Consider the following 19,985-nt stretch of genomic DNA (forward strand, 5'->3'; position numbering starts at 1 on the left):
ACGTCTAATACCAAACATTCTGAGCGACTTCTGAAAACAAATTTCTTTGCAGGTCTCCCAGTAACTGTAACACCCCACAGATCACTAAACACCTCTAAAGGAGTGATCTCAAACTGGGACTTACTAGATGTAACTGAAGAAGAAATGCTAGAAGAACTGAAAGAACAAGGAGTTATTCATGTCAAGAGAATCTCCACGAGAAAAGATGGTAATCTGATCCCTACCCGCAATCTGATCTTGACCTTTAACACACCGAATCGTCCATCATCTATTAAGGCCGGATATCTGGTATGTAATGTCAGACCATATGTCCCAAACCCGCTACGGTGTTTCCGATGCCAGAAGTATGGACATTCCCAAACAGCTTGCCGGGGAACCCCTACTTGCGCAAAGTGTGGTTCAATCGAACACGATTGCGAAAACTGTAATGCTCCTCAATCAGTATGTCCAAATTGCAAAAAGGATCATCCCGCTTATGCCAGAATATGCGAGCGCTGGAAAAGTGAGAAACCTATCCAGAAATATAAAACTGAGCATAATGTTTCTTACCAAGAAGCAAAAAGAATCATCTCACCACCAATTCATGCAGACAGATCTACGTATGCCCAAGCCACCAAAAAATTCCAATCAACCGGATCGCAAACTGAAATAACAGTACCTCCAAAACAGTCTTTCTCAAATTACGTAAAATCTTTGTACAGTGCAACTCAAACCCAAGCAGTCAATACACCAATTACCATACCACAAGAAAACATACACACTCCGGACGAAGGATTTAAAGAAAAACATATCCTAACTTCTAGTCACCAACAACAAATGGACACTAAAGAAAAATCAGCAGATGACCCTGTTCTTCAAATCTTTGTTGAAGAAGATATGGACACCGAAAGGCCTTCCTTCCCAAAAAAAGATAAAAACAAAAGTGAAAAACAGAAAACATCAACAACCCGAAAACGCTCAGAAAGTCTAATAAGAGATAAACAATGAACAGAATAATACAATGGAACTGTCGTGGATTCCGCGCCAATATCGATGACCTATACGATCTTTCCTGTAAATACTCACCAATATGTATCTGCCTTCAAGAAACTTATTTAAAACCCCAGAATACACCAAAACTGTCTCATTATAACATTATTAGAAAAGACAGAACCAATCAGAATATCGCACATGGTGGCGTAGCTATTTTAACAAACCCACATATTCCTACCAAACAGGTCTCCCTGAACTCTCCCCTCGAGGCAATAGCAGTCCGTATAGCTGCTGACATCCATATGACAATCTGCTCCTTATACATTCCACCAAGCTATACCTTCCAGCAAAATCTCAACAATCTTATAGCTCAACTCCCAACACCTTTCCTCATTCTGGGAGACTTAAATGGTCATCACACTCTTTGGGGTAACAGCAACATCGACCAAAGAGGAAAACTAATTGAACAGTGTCTTGACAATAACAACCTCCTTCTTCTAAATGACGGTTCACCTACATACGTTCACCTTCCTTCAGGAACAAGCACTGCAATAGATTTGTCTATCTGTTCTGCAACCTTATATCCTATTCTAAAGTGGACGGTAAACAACGATCCGCTACATAGCGATCATTTCCCCATAATAATTGAATTACTTAATAAGCCCCCTCATCATCCTACTAAAATTCCGCATTGGCTTACTGATAAAGCAGATTGGCAGTCCTATAAAAAATTAATCAAGCTTGATCCCGAAATAATCCAAAATTCCACAACTGACGAAGCAGTTGACTATGTCACCAAAATGATATTACATGCAGCAGAACAAACCGTACCGAAATCCTCATCAAAATTACCGATTCATCCAAAAACCTGGTGGAGTGATGAATGCCTTGTGGCTAAAAAAATGCAAAGCAAAGCTTGGAATTCTTTTCGCCGGAGTCCAACTACAACCAATCTCATTCAATAGAGCAAGAGCGAGATATGTTAGACGCTGCAATAAAAAGGCTGCTTGGATCCGCTTCACTTCGACTATTAATCAAGCAATGCCTACACATAAAATTTGGAAAGCAATCAGAAAAATGAGTGGCAAATACAAACCAATACCCCTACCCATCATGGAATGGAGAGGGCAGAATGTAAATGATCCTGCTGGAATTGCCAATATACTAGGTGAAACCTTTGCAAAAACATCAGCAATAGAAAATTATACACCGACCTTCAGAAAATTAAAAATAAGTTTAGAAAAACAAAAGTTAAACTTCCCTTCAAAAGGAGATGAACAATACAATTTACCTTTTACCATTCACGAATTACATAGAGCTTTGTCAACATCTAGACGCAGTGCTGTAGGACCAGATAACATTCACTATTCCATGATTCAGGAACAAGTACCGAATCATTACAGTTACTTCTTCATCTATTCAACAGACTCTTCCTGGAAGATAAATTTCCTAATCAATGGCATCACGCTACGGTCCTTGCCTTCCCTAAACCAGGTAAAGACCCTACAAATCCCACTCATTATAGACCAATCGCCTTGACCAGTTGCATTTGCAAAATTCTCGAAAAGATGGTGAACCGCCGACTGATCTGGTACCTTGAAAATCTCAATCTGCTACATTCTGCACAATACGGTGTCCGACAAAACAGATCTACACTAGATATACTAGTCAGACTAGAGAATTCCATCCGTAATGCATTCCTCAGATCGGAACACCATGTGTTAGTCTGCTTTGACATCAGTAAGGCCTATGATTCCACGTGGAAGTATGGAATACTCCGTGAATTACATCGTCATGGACTTCGGGGTCACCTCCCGATTTTCATACAGAATTTCCTATGCAAGCGTACATTCCAGGTTCGATTCAAAACCTCACTGTCCCAAGTATTTTCCCAAGAAGAAGGAGTTCCTCAAGGCTCTGTACTCAGTGCTTCACTTTTTATAATTGCAATAAACTCCATTGCCGGACAAATTCCAGACACTGTTGATAAAGCACTGTTTGTAGACGATCTTAGTATTTGGTGTCATGCTAAAAATATGAATACTATTGAGAGACAGTTGCAAGTGGCAATAAATAAGATCTGTTCATGGGCTCAGACTAATGGATTTCAACTTTGTCCAGAAAAAACATTTTGTATCCATTTTTGCCGCCAACGCAAACTCCATCCCAATCCGGAGCTACAACTGAATCGCCAACAAATAACAGTTCATCCCAGCATACGGTTCTTAGGAATCACTTTAGACCATAAACTCACTTTCGTTCAGCACATCGAAAGACTAAGAACATCATGTCAACAAAAACTAAATATCATCCGGGTTCTCTCTGCAACCAAATGGGGAGCTGATCGCCTTACTTTATTACGGTTATATAGAGCATTAATAAGATCGAAACTTGACTACGGAGCACCAGTCTATAGTTCAGCAAGATCTAGTGCCCTTCGCTGGCTTGACCCTATCCATCATAGTGGAATACGTGTTGCTTTAGGGGCATATCGCACGTCTCCAACACATAGCTTATATGCTGAAGCACACGAACCTCCTCTCTCGATCAGGCGACAACAACTGATACTACGATACGCCTATAAAATTAGGTCTATGCCAGAACATCCAAACTGGCAGATACTCTTCTCACCACAGCACACCAGGTTATACCAAAACCGCCCAAATGCTAATCGTCCTTTGGGTATGAGAATAAAACTCCTCTTAGAAGAACTGAATTTAACCTTAGACAATGTGGCACATAACCTCCCATCCTCTCTTGCTCCTTGGAATATCATTCCACCCTCATGTGACTTACATCTGCATGAATGGAATAAATCTACATTGCATAGAGAAAACTTCTTGCAACTATACCATGCAGTAATGGACCAGTTTCCCAGCTTTTCCATAGTACATACGGATGGATCAAAGAATGATGTCCACGTTGGAATCGCTGTAGTTTTTCAAAACATCACATTAGCTTATCAATTACCACGTGATTTCAGTATATTTTCCGCCGAACTAATAGCAATTCAGGTTGCACTGAATCATATTGAGTCTTCTGATATTAGCAACAGCATTATTTTCACTGATTCTTTAAGTGCACTTCAAGCACTAAAAAATACCATGAACATCACCCACCCAGTTGTGAAAAGAATAGTCAGCTCTCTACATTCCTTATCAGAACTTGGGAAAAACATACACTTCTGCTGGGTCCCTGGACATATGGGAATTCCTGGTAATGAACTAGCGGACAATGCTGCCAAATTAGCCCACCTACCACCCGAGAAAGAGTGGAAAGTGCCTCATCAAGACTATCGACCAATAATCCAGGAAAAATGCATGTGCCAATGGCAGTTATCATGGGAAAATCAACCTAACAATAAGCTTCGAAGTATCAAGCCAAACCTTGAGCGATGGCCTTCCAGTTTCAGTTCAATCCGACATCAGGAGGTAATTTTGGCTCGCCTGCGAATAGGACACACAAATATTACACATGGTTATCTTTTAAGAGGAGAGATACCCCCTCAATGTCATCACTGTAACACAATGCTCTCAGTGAAACACATTCTGGTCGAATGCACAAAATATACAAGAGAACGCCAGAAACTTTGCACTTCAGCCACAACAAAAGATCCTACACTTACCTCACTTTTAAACAATGAAACAAATGCCTCAAGCATTTATAACTTTCTCAAGATGATTAAAGTGTACCACCTCCTTTAGGAAAAAAAAAAAAACAAAAAAAAAAAATAAATAATAATAATAATTACTTGTTCCTTTTTTCCATTTTCTCTATTTGAGAAGAAATGGCATGCATAATTACCTTATGTATGGCGCATTATGGCCATAGTTGCCGATGCGCCCAATAAATTCCGAAACAAACAAACAAAACAAAAAGTTTGCATTTTTATTTCATCAAAACGTGTTGCTACCACTACTTTTTCATTTAAATAACTCCTTGTCACTCGATAAGGAGTTATTTGAGAGGCTTCCATAGCCGATTGGTCAGGAACGGGAGTGCAGTAGCACACGCTCTTTGAGTAGACTGGGGTTCAAACCCCTGACTACAAAATACGGTCGATCTACCAATCTGCACTGGACCAGCGTGGCAGATTATGGCCCATTCCCTCAACACGAATAGTCGAGGCTTCCATCCTGCAGTGATAATGACTGCAGTTTACTTTTTTTTTTTAATATCTCGATATAACTTTACTGGTAATTCCATTACTCGGAATCTCCTCATCACACCCTACCAGCGAGATCCTATCGAATTCACGAGTCTTTCCCCCCCCCCCTTATCACAATAGCAGCCTGCGCATTAGATTTCAGCCTGAACAGTTTTGTATTTCAACGGAAAGCCCTTAACAAAATCTCCATCGACATATAGCCCCTGCACCAAGAGGATATATGTGTCAATTTACTCCATTTTCTTTGTCAACTGCATAGTCACGTCATATACCCTTATTGCACTCACTTGAAATATCCTCATACTATAAGATATCCTTCTCCATCCATAATTTATATTCTTATTAGTTATTCCCGAATTGCTTATTCAGGGCATGATTTATCCTTTACTGAAAGCTCTGCACTTCTACCTTTGACTTGAAGTTGACACAAACCGGTATTTCATGTTTATTAGGACAGTTCTTAAAGACATGTCTCAACCGTAGTGTTCACAACACATTTCACATTTGCAGTATTTCGACACGTGCTCTAAGGCAAGGCACAAAAAACATTTTTACACTATTATTATATCCCGTACTCGGTATGGGGACCAGTTACTATATATTCTCTCGCTCTTTGTCTGCCATTTTTCAGGATACTTCCAAAATTCAATTTTTCAGTTTTGCCAGTTGCTTTATTTATTAGTCTTACAGCAATCTTCTCTGACGTCTTCATAGGAACGCCATTCTGCTTCAGTTCCTTTCATATATCTGTTGCATGAATATTTCTTGATCTATTTTGGACTCCACACCATATAATATGAGCCTCGCCCCACTCTTTGGTGTCTCCGTCCTAATTAATTGCAGAAATTTCGTAATCCTTAAGTCGAGATCCTCCATAGAATCCGGTTCAATAACTACTGTGTCCTTATCTTCCTCAGTGACTTAATTTTAGAATATTGCAAAATAACGGAACAAAGGTTTAACCTGTTTCATAAGTTCTTTTTGTACTTCCTCACTAGTTTTAATCCGATCAGAATATGACTTGACCAATACCGTATAAGTCTGCTTCTCTTCTTTGCTGTTATGGCTGCATTTCATGTAACCCCATTTCTGTAGTAGCCTGTTACTCTTTCACCATTATCCGTGTACTTTAATTTATCCGTAATACTTGATTTTCAATAAAAAGCTCTTTCTCTAACACTTCCCTCATTTTAAGAATGAGGGAAGTGTTATTGCCACTTTAGTCACTTTAATAATGCAACTAAACACTATACAAATTTCCAGAGGTGTTGTTGTTTGATCTGCGTATATCCTCAAAACCTGGTATTCACTTTTTTTCAGTTATTTCTTCTTCCGATTGATCCGTTTCCGCTAATCGCCCAACAGGTACAGAGAGCTTTCAATTTTTCAGAATCAGTTTCAATTCCCTGAATCGTCGTCGTCCTCTATTTAGGCTTAACTTTTCGATTTTACAAAAATCCACAGATTTCCAACAAACAATTCAACCAGAAAAGAATATAAAGTACAGAAAAAAGCCCTCACAGTTAAATTCAAACTAAACAAAGGTCAGCATGGATCCCACACAAACAAAAAAAAATTGTCATAAGTCCCCAACACACAAGTCCGAGACAATGAAAAAAAAAAACTTATTTTTAGGCCACCCACATAATTAAATTTATCTCAGTACTCGCCGATGCTCCTAAAATCCAATAACATCTTCGGAAACTGAGACACTGTGAACGGAATTGCTTTTAAGATTTTTTTAGTATGTCATAGTCATGGTTAGGGGTAGAGAAAGTAAATACCATTTGGGTATGGTCAGAGTCGAAAACTGTTTCATCTATACCCATCAATGTATATGTGAATATAGTTAATTCTGTACTCTGTTCAGGCTACCAATCCCTGTTTAAAAAGGCCGTAAGAATGTTACTGCCTGAAGAATGTTAGCATTCCAGTTTTCGGCTTCTCAAATAATTCTAGATTTCTGCATGTCCTTGAAGAAAAAACTATACGTAGCTGCTTTAATAAAGTGATAAACACATTATTTGGACATGAACCCTGACCCAGTTAAACGCTGTTACATCACATTTCTGAGAGGGTTTCGTAGAAGGGGAAAACCAAATCTACATGTTCATGAAGATAACTGGGAGAGAGTAGGGATAAATCATAGATAAACAAAATATATAACTGTTTTCTTCGTAATGAGGAAAATCAGTAAAGGAAATTTAAATACTTTACATGACCTTTTTTCATGACGTTCATTCATCGTCATAACAAAGCAAACAATGAGGAGCTTGAAGCACTTCTTTACCCAAGAAGGTAGTAATGGCTTAAAGTTTGTTAATATCAGTTTTACGTCATGGTGTGATGCCATCAGTTTTACGTCAATTTGATTTTGAATTATGGAAGGCCTCAGGGTCAGAGTCAAATAAAACTTCCTCGTGTAGGTGCTTTCATTTGTAATTCTTATTTTTCTCTTATTCTTCTTTGTCATCGAAAATTCATCCTGCCACTGTATAGAGAAGATAAGTTCAGAAATTATTCTGAAAGCTCAGAAAAAAAATTAATTAAATTCAATAATTACAATGAATAACTTGGGAAAAACGCCTGTGATAGGTGCAAATAAGTGTTGTGATTCACCATCTGTTCTGCGTTTGGCGACCAGCCAAACACTGATTACAAAACTGAAGTTATTTTGAATTTTCACTGTCAACAAAAGCTATGACGTATCTAGAATTTTAAAAATATAAAGTGTAATTGGCTTAATTATTTTTATTCGATTTGCATCGTGTCATTACATTGTACCATGGCTGATAACCCGAATTTTCCAGGAAAAAAAACAAAAAAACATGCAAACCTCCAGGCTCTTTTTTTCACTATGTGAAAGGTCAATGAAGGCCTCTATTACAAAGGAGGAAGAGTTGTAATGTGAAACTATGGTCCCGTAGCCTCGATGTATCGCGACCGAACAGTTTTGTGTGCCTGACTGACCAAACCACCTGACTGCCTGTTTTTATTACCCTAGAAACGTATGGTCTGTAATGCAGTCTCTCGGGTTAGTGATCATCGTTGCTGCCGTTCCCCGCTACCCCAGTGGTGAAGGGCCCTTTAACAGTTACTAACCAGTTTCGTTTTTCCCCCCAGGGCTAATGGTAGATTTTTGTTTTATCTAGAATTTAAAAAAATAAAGAGTAATTGACCTAATATTTTATTCGATTTGCATCGTGTCATTGTACCCTGCTGGTTCGTCGCGTTACATCGTGCTGACGAGGGGTTACAATACCGGTCAATTTTAATACCGGTATTTTTAATTTATGAAACCGCGATACCGGTATTCCAAAAACAAACGCTTTTCTCAATTAATTTTGATGACAATTAGGTGCAATAAAGTAAGGAAAAAAACAAATAATGTAATTACTTGAATTATTCATGTTTTAAATAAACTTTTATTGCAATAGTAAATATTCTGGAAAAAAGCATTAAAATACAGTTATTCTAAAAACGAAGAAATGCATATTGTTACTGCAAAGTTCAGTTATGTTTAAGCATCCACACTACCTGTCCGAATAAAGTGAGCTCTTAAGAAACATAAGCAATCAATATTATGATCGTTTAAAATGGATCTAATTTTAGTACATACAGTATTTGATTAGCGGCAGAAAACGCCCTTTCGGATTCTATTCTGGTACTGAGATAATCGTAGACGATCTCAGTCTATATATTCTAGGCTTTGAACTTTTTTAGCAAAAATAGTTAAAAGTATTTCATTAATTTCCGACTCAAGTTCATCTTTTAAAATTTCATTGGAGTCAGGCAATTTCTTATTTTGGAAAGAATTTGCGGAACACTTATGTTCCATGTTGGTCTTCCATGGTTGAATTATGTTCATCACTTTCTGAAGGAGAAAGGCGTTTTATAAAGCGAAGTATAATTTTCTCTATAGTATCTTTACTGAGTCTGGGAGAGAGCAAAGAGGGGATAAGGAATAAAGAGTGCAGTTAAGGAATTCTTCACATATATAAATGCAAAGAAGAGAAGGATAAATCAGATTGTACCCTTATGTAATGGACTTGGGACTGTATTAGATACCATAGTTGAAATTGCAGATGAACTCAACAGTTACTTTGCATCGATATTTATATAAAAAACCCTTTGTGTCAATGAGATATTATGGAAGTGAAGTTGAAAATAATGTAATGATTTTGAAATTTCAAATGATTATTTAATGAGAACTTTCGCGCCTACAGGCAAGTAAGGCTCCTGTGGTTGATGGCATATACCCTATAACCTTAAAGGAGGCGGCAAGTGAGTGCACTGAACCATTAAGGGTAGTTTGAGAGCATCATTGGACAGGAGAGATTCCGCTGGATTGGTGTACATTGGAACATAAAGGCAGTTCTAGGAGTGTAACGGGGAATTACAGACGGGCCAGTCTAACTTCAGTATTAGGGAAAATCATGGAGGCCAATGATCAAGGGTGGAATTCAAGATCATTTAGATGGAAATGGAATTCTGTAGGATACACGGCATGGTTTTGTAAAGGGAAAATGTTTAACAAATCTGGTTAGCCATTTTGACAGGTCACTCGTGAGCTCGATTTAGGGAATAATTTCGACATTGTTTATTTGGATTTCAGGAAAGCATTTGACTCAGTCCCACATTAGTGGTTACTTTATAAGTTGGAGGCTGGAATCATAGGGAAAATCCTTAGATGGATAGCACGATGGCTTTAGGGCACCAGACAGAGGGTTGCGATAAATGGTTATTCCTCAGATTGGGTTAAAGTAAGTAGTGGGGTTTCCCAAGGATCAGTATTGGGACCACTGTTTTTGATTATCTTAAATGACAGCTATGAAGGGATGGAGGGCGTGAGCTCTAAATTTGCAGATGATGTAAAGATCAGAGTAGCTAATGATCGCCGCCAAGCAAAACCTCTTCAGCGTGACCTAGATAGCCTTCCGGGATGGTCAGAAAAATGGCAGATATGCTTTAATTCAGCAAAATGCAAGGTCTTACACATGGGGAACAGCAACCCCAAAATAACTTATATACTTGGTGGAGTTGAACTAAAGTCAGTAGTGGAGGAACGGGACTTGGGAGTTACGATACGGTCAGACATGACCGTAATCACATAAAGGTGATTTTACAACCTTTATGTGATTAAATTATAAACAGTTATTTTTTTTAATTTTTTTTTTAAAAATTAGTACCGAAAAACAGGTATTTTTTTGTATCAATACCGGTATTTCTATACCGGAAAAAAATGACCGGTATCCCGGTATTGTAAGCAGTAGTGCTGAAGGAGGGAACTACAAATTTTCATCTTCCAATTACTTAGTTGAATATTTTTTTCACCCTGAAATTGAGTTATCTCGTAATACAGTTCAGCAGACTAAAAAATACTCTCAATTTAGAGATATAACATACGGGTGGCTTATGACGCTTGGTGGCCTTGCGCCACCATTTTAAACAACCAACAGTGTTGGTTGTTTAAAAACAACCAACACTGGTTGTTTTTTAAAAACAACAAACAATCAGTGTGTGGCTTACACACTGATTAATAATAACAATACAAATTTGAGTCATCAATCAATCACAGAGCGTGTATTGTGGGATGATTTTCAGTGCGGGAATCAACGTACATTCACTTTTGAACAAGTCTGTTGGAACAACATAACCGAGTTAATTAATCTAACCTTTTATTTAAAATGGTTAACATATATAATGCAATAAAATCTGATAAATCGGAATTTCTATTAGGTCAAATGATCATTTAAAAATGACATACCTGGCAAGGACGTTGCAAATAACATTAAAGAAAATATTCCACTCTGGGGAGGAGTCCCACCGGCTTGACTGAAAAAAAAAAAAAAAGTGAAGGTGTTTATCAATCGCTTCTTTCATCAAATGTACATTGAAAGAATTTAATGATTCTGATCCTAAGTGAATATGCTAGTTAGCCACGAAATATTCAGTATAGAAAAGCCGTCTACTACATTATCATTAAACGATAATCAAGAATCTCAAATCATATTTCCTTGCTATCTCTACTCAATTTATTTTATCCTTATTTTGTTACTTTTTTGGATGATAACAGCAAAAAGGGAGGAAGAACACCTAAACCAATGGCTTTTTAGGGGGGAGGGGTGTTCTTTTAAACGATGAATATACAATTGAAAAATACAGTTCTGAAATTGTACAGGTAATGTTCAACACAAAAGACAAAAATTGCGGTTTTTTGTACATTTCTTTACAGAAGACTTCGTAAACCATCACTACTTATAATAGCATTGTGAACATTTTTACAATTAAAATGTGTGAAAAGAAAAATGAGATATATGCACAGAAATTTACAAACTATTTGCCAACTGCTTCCTTTAACATTTGTACATTATTTCCATGTTCATAATGATTTACTCTGTTTTTAAAATCCAGGAAATGAGTGGAAGGCAATTTGAATCAGACATCCCTGGTGATGTGTTCAATTAGTAGTTTCTTTTTCGGTTTAGTTAAGGGACATTTTTGATTTTTGCAGGAAGTTTGTTCCAGGTTTTAGCGCCTCTGTATTTTATATTTTTGTGACCCATAGCTTTTCTGAAAAGCGAAACCTTCAGGTTTTCTTCATGTCTTCTATTGTACGATATTTCTTCTATGGTTATGAAAAAAGATCTGAAGAGGGGGAAACTCTGTCTTCAAAGCGTTGTAAACAAAGACTGCCTCTGCTTTGTGTAGCAGTTGATAGATGCTGAGGAGTCTCACTTCCTTGTATCTCAACCTAACCGATGCATTCCAGGAAAGGCCAAAAATTGAACGAACAGATCGATTGAGAATCAATTGATTCTTGCAAGGTTTTCTTGGCTGGTGGTACCCCATGAGATACGAGGGATTTCTGAAAAGTAAGGTAACACTTTTTGTTTCTTAATAAAGGTGAAAGGGAATGAGATGAAAAGCGGTGGGCAGATAGACCCGTTAATAACGTTCAAAAGGGCCGCCAGTGCAGTATTGCGGTACTGTCGCCTCACAGCAGATTCCAGTTGCAAAATGGCGCCTACTGTGCTAGTGTGGTCCGAAACAGGTGTTCGTGAAGTTATCAGGTGTGTTTTTGGTGCAATGAAATTAAAGCGGGCCGTGTTTGATATTGAAGTTCGGCATTGGGCGGGCAGGCCTTCATCGAGCAAAACAGAAGACAACGTTTCACGTGATAAGGGCATTGTTCATGAAAACAGGCGAGTGAAATTGCACAAATAGTGAACGTAGGTAAGCCGACTGTTTACGATGTCCTTGGCTTTCGAAAGGTCTGCTGCCGCTGGGTGCCCCGACAATTGTCAGAGGAGGACAAAGCAAAACGCATGGGGATGCGTGTGGAAAACCTGTTGCGATACAGCGACGAAGGAGTGGATTTTCTTGCTCGCATAGTCACAGCAGACTAAACGTGGGTTCATCACTTTACCCCGGAGAGCAAAGAAGACTGACTCCATGACCTGGAAACATCCACAATCTCCTGTGCGCAAAAATTTCAAAACTGTTCCCGGTGTCCGAAAAGTCATGGTCCCAGTTTTCTGGGATCGCCAAGGCGTTCTGTTGGTAGATTTCTTGCCGAAGGGAGGAACAATCAATGCACAGCTTTACTGTGCAACGTTGGAAAAACTGAAAGACAATATTCGACGCAAACGGCCAAGATTTTGTCGCCGACGCAAACGACCAAGAGCAAGACAGATTTTGAGTTTAAGCTGATTAGGGTCTTTATCTGTGATCAGGGTGGAAATATCATCGGCATACGCTACTAGATGAAGATGGAAAAAGAGAGAGAATTTCATCGATGTAAAGAACAAATAGGAGAGGTCCAAGAAGTGAGCCTTAAGGTGTACTCCCCTGAAGAAATAACAATGTCGGAGTATGATTTGATTTGTTCTTACGACAAACGGCCGATCAGTAAGGTAGTCTTCGAGGAGAAGGTTAGTTTTCCCTCTCAAACCGAGATTATTGAGTTTATGTAGAATATTATGGTTTACGCAATCAAAAGCTTTATATAATTCAAGGAAGAGTGCTATAGTATAGTGGCCCTTTTCAAGACTATTAATGATCCTTGAGCAGAAGTCAACAATTGCAAGATCAGTGGATCTTTTAGAGCAATAAGCATACTGTTGTTGATGGGTGAGCTGATTTACTTCAAGAAAACCCATAAGTCCGCTATGAAGAATTTATCGAATAATTTTGCAAAAACTGAGAGTAAAGCTATTGGACGAAAGTTGATAGTTCCAACGGTTTCCCTTTGGAACAGGGACAATATTTGCTTTTTTGAATTGAGAAGGGAATTTACCAGATTGAATATATACTTCAGCGGTGTAAGAATTGAGATAAGGAACTTTTTCAGCAGAGAAGGAGATATTTCATCAAAGCCAGGGGCTCCTTTTTCTTTCAATTGATGTCCTGCCTCTAAAATCTTTTGATCAGAGAGGGGAGCGAGATAAGAGTTTGAGTACTTGGTAGATTCACTCATTCCTTGAAGTCTCTGAAGTCAAGTTTGTCTTGAAAGAGTTTATTCACACTTCAGATAAAAGTGGTTACAGAAGGCAGTACCTTTTAGTTCATCTGAAATTAGTACCTCGTTTTCAACTACATCTCCAACGTAGCTTCGTGATTTCAGTTTCCTTTCCAGTAATAGCTTGTTTAAAACAGTCCATTTTTTCTTGCTTGTCATGACACCTGTAAGTTTAACTATAGTATTTTCTTTTCTCTGACCGAATGCAGTCAGTGACTTTTTGTTTCTGTACGTTGTGTGTTTAATTTTATCTGCCTCGCTTCCGGTTGCTCTAGCAATTCTTTTAAGCTCTTTTCTTTAACTTATTACGAATCTTGTTTGAGATGAACGGGCATTTTCCCTCTTGGCCTTGTGTCTTTTTATTCCCTGGGTGGCGCCTCCGTAGCCAGGTGGGAAGGAGCAGCAGTGCATAGCACACGCTTCTTGATTAGACCGGGGTTCGAGCCCGTCACCACCAAATACGGAGAATGCGGAAAGGTCAGGGAATGACCACCGCATATCCCGGAGCAATATGGCCTTAGTTGCTAATGCTCCTAAAAACCAAAAAATAACAAAAAAAAAAATATTCCCTGGGTTCCTGATATATGACATCTTTTATAGCATATTTAGGATATGCTTAAAAAGCAGTTCGTCGCAATTTCAGCACTTGTAGCAAGCACTCCATCTCACGTTGACTGGTGCAGGTCACTACAAAGCTTATTGAGAGAGTCTGAAGTGTGAGAGATTTGAAAGTGTGCAATGATTTCTGTTTCATTTCATTTACCCTTACGATGGGACGATGATCAGAAATATTCGTATCAAGTATTGCATACGTGAGAGAATTCCCCAATTGCAAAGTCAAGAAGGGAACTGTGGGACTCTCCCATTCTAGTTGGTATATCTCCATCAGTAAGCACAGACGCCATTTGAAGTAATGGCGTTTAGGCAGTCTTTCAGTTGAGAGAAAGAGCTTTGAAGAATGTTAATATTAAAGTCGCCAATCAGTAGAACGCTTAGGGATTTGCTTGTGAAATGAGATAATTTAAAGGATTCTGATCCTAAGTGAATATGCTGTTGGCCACCAAATTTTCAGTATAGAAAAGCCGTTTACTACATTATCATTAAATGATAATCAAGAATCTCAAATCACGTTTCCTTGCTATCTCTACTTATCAGGTAAACTTAAGTATTATTATACAAAGCTTGTTCAACACTGAGACAAGCCGACAACTTTAGAAGATTCAAGAAGTGAGCAGTATACGCTTCATCAATTTCAGCCTATTACTAATTTTAAAGAATGAAATGTGTCGAAGCAAATTCCTACAGAGTCAAAGTTTTTTTTTTTAAACGTATTGTGAAATATCATAGTAGGAACACTCATTTTGTCAAAGTTTTTCTCATTTTTCAATTCTCAATTTAACGACGTATGTTCAAGCAAAGTGGTATTTAAAATTGCAATATTAACATCGCATTTTGTATACACACTTTGTTAGAACACTTAATCATTTTAGTATAAAAGTTTATTCTCAACAATTCATCAGAGGTATCGTCCAAGGTTTGGGTTCCTATCTGTATACATATGCGATCGCTCGCTATGCAGATCTTCCTGTAATATTGAAAATATTAAGGATAGAAATTTGTTATTATTTTTTTTTTTCGTCATGGGCAAAAGAAAACCTTGGCATATGATGTTTATTTTCCTAGTAACCTTGAAGTTGTTATTACTATAAATTTCTGTATGCCTTATATTGAGACTTTACTGGAACAATGGCCGATTTATTAATAAAATCGACTTATGTAACTAATTAAATGAATTATATTAATGACCTTTTGAGGTTAATTGTTTCGGTATGGAAGGATAGGGTCTGACTTCTAGTAGGTCTGCGTTTTAATCAGGCCAATGATATCAGACACGTCGAGGAATCCATTGATTCTGCTGGTCAGTGAAAGCGCCGAGTTGTGGGCAACCACCAATGCCGCTTGACTGTTAACACTTACAGCCAGTGCAAGTAGGTAAGTTGCGACAGTCTGCTTCCAAGAGGACTCCAAGGTTGATGTACCATTGGGCCTTGGAAATCGTGTACTGGTCAGCCTGTTGAGTCGTTTTCAGGAGCAGTACTGAAGATCTAGGAATTTATTGAAATTATAGACTCCTGAAGTAGTTTTTCGCTGTTTATAATCACCGTCCTCTCCACACCGGATGGAACAGACCTTGGAAATCTCTTCAATCGCGCGAGGAACTTTTATTGGCACTTTTCACTACGGTAGCTGAGTTAGTCAGTCTCAGACCAGAACAGAGATTCTTTCCCCCTCGGAAAAGATACTGGATAAGAAACCCATGGTTCCCCTCATGTTTTTCGTCCAGAAAATAAATACCTTACCAAGAGAACAACGTAATTTACAGACATGATACACATGGTGAGTTGGAGTAATTTTTCTGGTATCCCTAATACGACTTTTTTTACTCCTGAAATAATTCAGCCATTTCGGCGGCTAGTACTCAAGACCGAGGAACTAATTAAAATATGATCTGGATTCATGGTTGCTGCATATAAAGATAAGATGGAGGCAGAGGAAGATGGATTTTCTGATTAATACAGCATCTTATATTTTTATTAGTTCTTAGGGGATTGGAGAGTACACTTTTATTTTTGTACTGAGTAAGTCAAATGCCAGCCCTCTCACCTCATACTAATTCTACATCTTTAAATGTTTTAACTTTTTGAATGGGCGAGCCTTCAATGTTTATCGATTTCATTCTATAATTTCTTCCAAGTTGAACAGGTTTAAGCTGACATGGCTTGCTTTATTTTAACCCGATTAAGGCTACGTATTGTACTAGTTGGTAGATTTTTTGATTTGCCTGCTGAGAACCTGTTTTTGGTCAGAGGCGGTAATATAGAATTTTAGATCATCAGTATAAGACTGGGAGAAGGAGAATGATACATTCCTGTTTCATTAATATTGCTGTGAAGAATGGCTGATTTTATTGGCGTAACTAATCACTTCGTTCCTTGTCGATGTATAGTTTGACCAATGTTCCTGATGGCTAAATATTAAAGTCTAGGATCACTTCATCCGGTGGCAAAAGGAGACAGGGCACCTTGTTCTATTGGTTTCATCGCTAACTGTATTGCATATTCAACAACCAGAATCGTTTTGATGTTCAGCTCTTTTGTGATCTCGTTCAGCCCAGAGACTTATTTTCCTTCGTGTTTTGAAGGCAGTGATGGTAAAAAGCGACGGTTTTTTTTTTTTTTTTTATGTAAACCCCAAACACGAGAGTTATTAGAACCTATAGTACTTAGTACAGTAATTGGGTTGGAGGTTGAGAAGACGAAAGAGATATTTGTTGACATTGGACTTGAACTTCTGTAGATTGTAATTTTCAGGAAATACGTATGAAGGTAGGCTGTTCCAGAAAACGGCAGTTGAATGAATAAACGAGAAAGAAGAGAAGTTGGTTCTGTGAGTTTGGAGTTGGACAGTAAATGGATGCTGTCTGGTGCCATTGAATTAGCCCATAAATGGGTAACATAAGCCAGAATATCACCAGTGGATCGACACTGACGGAATCCATTCTGGCGATCGTTGATCAGACGGAAGGTTTCTAGGTAGTTTAAAAGTTGGCTGTTAATGGATTTCTCCATTACTTTAGAAAGAGTAGAAGTAATTTCAATGTGACGATAATTGGATGGGAGGGATTTGTCACCATTTTTAGGAACTGGCTGGATATGAGCAAATTTCCAAGCAGAGAGAAAAGCACCTTTGGAATAAGAAAGTGAAAAAGGCGGCAAAGAATAGGAGTAAGTTCAGGAGCACAGGTTTTGAGAACAAGTGGAGAAATACCATCGGGACCTGGAGCTTTCTTAGCATCAAGATTCGTCAAAATCCTTCTGACATCCTTTTGACGAAAGACCATAGGATGTATTGAATGGAGCGTGTTGGGAATGGTGGGAGGTGTTTTACCAAGATCATTAATACACGAGTTGGAAGAAAAATGGTTGCTAGCAGGTTAGCTTTATCCTTGGCTGAAGTGACAACAGAACCATCTGGTTTGGACAGAGGTGTGGAGCAGAGATGGGCAAAAGTTGCGACCAATAGCTTTGGAAAGAGACCAGAATGCACGGCTACCATTAAGGCAAGAAGCAAGTTTTCTACTCTTAGCCTGTTCGAACTAGAATTTGAACTGATTAATTACTGCTTTACAATTGTTGCGAGCTTTGGTGTAGGCAGAAAATGAAATTGAAGAATTAGAAACAAGCCAATTACTATATGCAACATTCTTCTCTTGAACAGCCTTAGTACATTTATTGGAAAACCAAGGTTTAGATAAAGGACGAGATTTTAAAGTGGAATGGGATAAAGGATTCCATTCCTGCAAGAATAATTTCACTGACACGATCTGAGCAAACGTTGATATCAGAAGTTTTGAAACAGTAATCCGACCAAGGAAAATAAATCTCGCAGGTCATCCCATATTGCATTCTTGTAATGCCAAACAACACGAGGTTGGGAACAGCCATGAGATAAAGGCTCCATTGGGGAACAGACAATCACCAAGTTGTGATCCGAAGTGCCTAACGGACATCACTTCGACCGTGTACTTAGAAGGGTTGTTTGTGAGAAAAAGATCAAGCGTATTGGCTGTATGATTAGGATTATCCTGTATTCTTGTAGTTAAATGAACAATCTGTGTAAGGTCATTAGTAATTGCAAAATCTTCAGCATCTCGACCAGCTGGGTCGGTGTGACTAGAAAATGGAAGCCAGCTGGAGTTGTGAACATTAAAATCACCTCACTGTTAAGAAAGTTGGACTTGAGAAAGTCAATTTTCAAACAGAGGAAGTCAAAGAGCTCCAAGTAATTAGTGGAGTTGGGAGAACGGTTGAGACAACAGATGAATTTGACACAATGAGGTTGAGAGTTTGAGATTAAGCCAGATAAGATCAAAGAGAGGAGATTCCAAATTGCCAAGTATATGTCCGTTCTGATATTCCTTGCCTCTGACACGGAATATCAGAACGGACAAATGCACAAGTATCACCTTCGAGGCGAAAGGAATCATACAGCGAATTTGGGCATCTGAGATGAGCAGTAGTTGAATCAACCGATAATTGAGATTCTGTCAGAAAAAGTACATGGGGTTTGGCAGACTGCAAGTCGAAATGGACATCGTTGAGATTAGAATTGAGACCACATATATTTGTCAAATGAATTAGGAAGTGTTTGGGAGGTTTAGATCTTTTAGCAAATAAGCTTGCTCTATTAGTTTGACAATTCATGGTGTAAATTCATGATTTGTTGTGAATGGAACTCATCTTGGATTTATTGGTTAATGGCCACTTATGTAATAAATTATTTATTGATGTAATGATTAAAATTGGTTCGTGGGTGATTTCGAATTGAACCACCTGTCATTCGACGAGGTTAATGTGGATTTGAGATTTAGTTCTGTCTTTACTCACTAATCGGTCACTTCATGTGACCGATTAGTGAGAGAGCCTGAATAGCTGAGTGGGATGTTTGGCTGAAGATTATCCTAAGGCTCACTCTTGTTTTCATGTTTATGTGCTAAGATTAATGCTCCTTAGTTGCTGGCTTGTATTCTTGTACTACCTTATTGGATGCCTCTACTGAAAATGTTGCGGGCTTCGTAATCTGGTTGGTGAATTTAAATCGAATGTATATTTGGGTTTTTTAGTGTCTTGTGGTAGGACATCATAAATTTGGAGACGTCTTCAGTATTTCTGCCCACATAACATCAGTTCAGTAACCTAATTTTGCTGGTTGAAATGGCTCCGGGTTGCGGTTAGGCCCTTTGATTCCTAATCATGTTGCATATATTCGTGATATTGTTACTTGGGACGGTGATTTTGAAAGGTTTTGATTTTCCAAAGTATCTTAAGGGAAGCGGCAAGTGAGTGCATTGAACCATTGAGGCTAATTATGCGAGCATCACTGAACTCGAGAGTGGTTCCGTTGGATTGGAAAAGTTGCCAGTGTATCGCCAATACATAAGGGCGGTTCTAAGAGTGAAGTGGGAAATCACCGGCTGGTTAGTCTGACTTCAGTAGAGGGAAAATCATGGAGACGATCAAAAAGTTGGAATTCGGGATCATTTAGATAGAAATGGAATTCTGAAGGATACTCAGGATGGTTTTGTAAAGGGAAAATCATGTTTAACTAATCTGGTTAGCTATTGACAGGGTCACTCAAGAGGGGATAATTTCGACATTGTTTATTTGGATTTCAGCAAAGATTTGACTCAGTCCCACATGAGCGGTTATTTTATAAGCTGGAACAGGTTGGAATCACAAGGAAAATCCTTAGAAGTGGTGAAAC

General features: G+C 38.4%; 1 protein-coding gene across 1 annotated transcript in view; it reads right to left on the reverse strand.

Moving 5' to 3' along the window:
- LOC150077393 (DNA damage-regulated autophagy modulator protein 1-like) overlaps positions 1–19,985 on the reverse strand; it is a 115,950-nt gene that overhangs the window by 39,963 nt on the left and 56,002 nt on the right. Inside the window, exon 3 of the mRNA XM_090386880.1 lies at positions 10,908–10,975. Coding sequence (XP_090243006.1) covers positions 10,908–10,975 — 68 coding nt within the window. The remainder of the gene's footprint in view (positions 1–10,907; positions 10,976–19,985) is intronic.

This window comes from Mastigoproctus giganteus, chromosome 12, assembly GCF_048544385.1.
Source record: "Mastigoproctus giganteus isolate SK-2022 chromosome 12, ASM4854438v1, whole genome shotgun sequence".
Taxonomy (NCBI): domain Eukaryota; kingdom Metazoa; phylum Arthropoda; class Arachnida; order Uropygi; family Thelyphonidae; genus Mastigoproctus; species Mastigoproctus giganteus.